General features: G+C 41.2%; 1 protein-coding gene across 1 annotated transcript in view; it reads right to left on the bottom strand.

Annotated features, from left to right (window-relative positions):
* Window positions 1-689: 689 nt before the first annotated feature.
* Window positions 690-1,761, bottom strand: part of gdap1 (ganglioside induced differentiation associated protein 1) — a 6,507-nt gene continuing 5,435 nt past the window's right edge. The window contains exon 6 of the mRNA XM_079662042.1: window positions 690-1,295. Within this exon, the coding sequence (XP_079518168.1) occupies window positions 943-1,295 (353 nt within the window). The 3' untranslated portion in view covers window positions 690-942. The remainder of the gene's footprint in view (window positions 1,296-1,761) is intronic.

Here is a 1,761-nt window from a genome sequence, read left to right as displayed (position 1 = left end):
CTGCAGAGCTTTGTCAGAAGTTTACGCATAGTTTGTTCACAGAAAGCAGTCTCTTAGTTTACTTTTCACATTTCTAACAAGCAAAAATGCACAACAATGAAATAGTAAATGACGAAGCGCATATAGGACGAACGTATCTATGATTGAAGTTCACATGAAGATGACCACGCCTTCTTTTTGTGGAGTTCCGCCCATTTCTAAGAAGTTACAGTTCGTTATGCTAACAAAGCATTGCAGACGTTTATCTCCTTTCTTGAGACCGATGATACATTCATGTGCTATTTATTTATATATGTACCTCAATATCTTTTACATATGTATTTGACAGGGCAGATACAATTTGCATAAACAAGCAGATAACAGCTATTAGATTCTTCAAATTATATGTATATGTTTTATATATATTTATATTTGTACTTTCTTTAATACATGACACTTGTATAGCGCTTTTCTAGAAACTCAAAGACGCTTTGAACTGCAACTGCTAATAACAATTCTCCTAAGGAATAAATAAACATCCTATTTAATTATATGGATTGTAAAAAAAAAAACTGCCAAGCTAAGAGAAGACACTTCAACATATTTGTAATGTATTAATCAGACATTTTGGCAATGCCTAACAAAGATCTCCGTAAGATAGAAAAGTTATCTGATCCTTTCCTTAGTTTAAATATTTGATCCAACTTCTGACTTAGCATTCATTACATAAGCTATGTGGTTTTGAAGCTGCAGAATCAGAAATATATTGTAAAGGTGTTCTCATCCTAATCCTTTAATTACCTATATATGCCAATGAGAGAATTAACGTGTGTTTTAATCAGCCTAGAGTACTGAAGTCTGCAGAACGATCATATCCCTCTCTGGTCTTTTAACTCTACATCATGAAGTCGGAGTAATCTCCCTATGTGTCCTGTGTTTATCTACTTCCCAGTCTCTTCTCCCTCAGAAGGACACAGTCAGCCTCCTCTTCATGTAGAGAAAGGCGAGGTACGCGGCCCCTCCCAGGACCCCGATGAGCATCGTGGTGCCGAGGATCATCGGAGCGTTCTTCCTCGCCACTTTGAACGCCACGGGGAGCACGGCGGAGATCAGGATGTTGTTGACGTGTCCGAGCACCCTCCTGAAGGCCGGCCGCTGAACCACTCGCTCGTAGTACGTCTCTAGATTTACCCGAGTCCCCTCGCCCCAAAACCGCTGGGACAGACCCAGGAACTTGAGGCGGTGCAGGGTGACGGCCAGAGAGACGTCGGCCATGCTGAAGAAGTCTCCACACAGCCAGGAGGGACTGCCTTCCTCTGGGAGGGGAAGAGAAAGAGACGTGAGAGCAGCAGAAAGGACATTCAAACTGCTACTGAGAGGACGGACAGGTGGGAGATGTCTGCTGAGAGAAGAGGAGGAAGGACCTTAAACATCTGTCATGTTGCAGGACATTACAGGCACATATATATATGCCTCTGACAGCAGATTTAGACAGCTGTGAGATTTCTGCGGAGAAAAGAGGAGGAACATTTATTTTGGGGAAAACATTACAGGCAATCACCCACTTGTCAAGGTCCAGATTCTGGCCTTGTTTGCTTTGCTTTAGACAAGGGGAAAGAGAACCTCTATAAGCATCATTTTAGACCTTAAATGTGGAGTTTTGTTTCCTCGATTACAGGTTGGTTTCAAACTCGTTGTTTACACTTTGGATTGATGGAAAAGATAATGCAAAAAAACACATTAAGTAGTAAAGTTACATCAAAAAACATACAAATGAACCTG

Source organism: Notothenia rossii, assembly GCF_949606895.1.
Source record: "Notothenia rossii genome assembly, chromosome: 12".
NCBI lineage: Eukaryota > Metazoa > Chordata > Actinopteri > Perciformes > Nototheniidae > Notothenia > Notothenia rossii.
The sequence above is the reverse complement of the archived record's forward strand: the minus strand, read 5'-3'. Positions and strand labels throughout refer to the sequence as shown.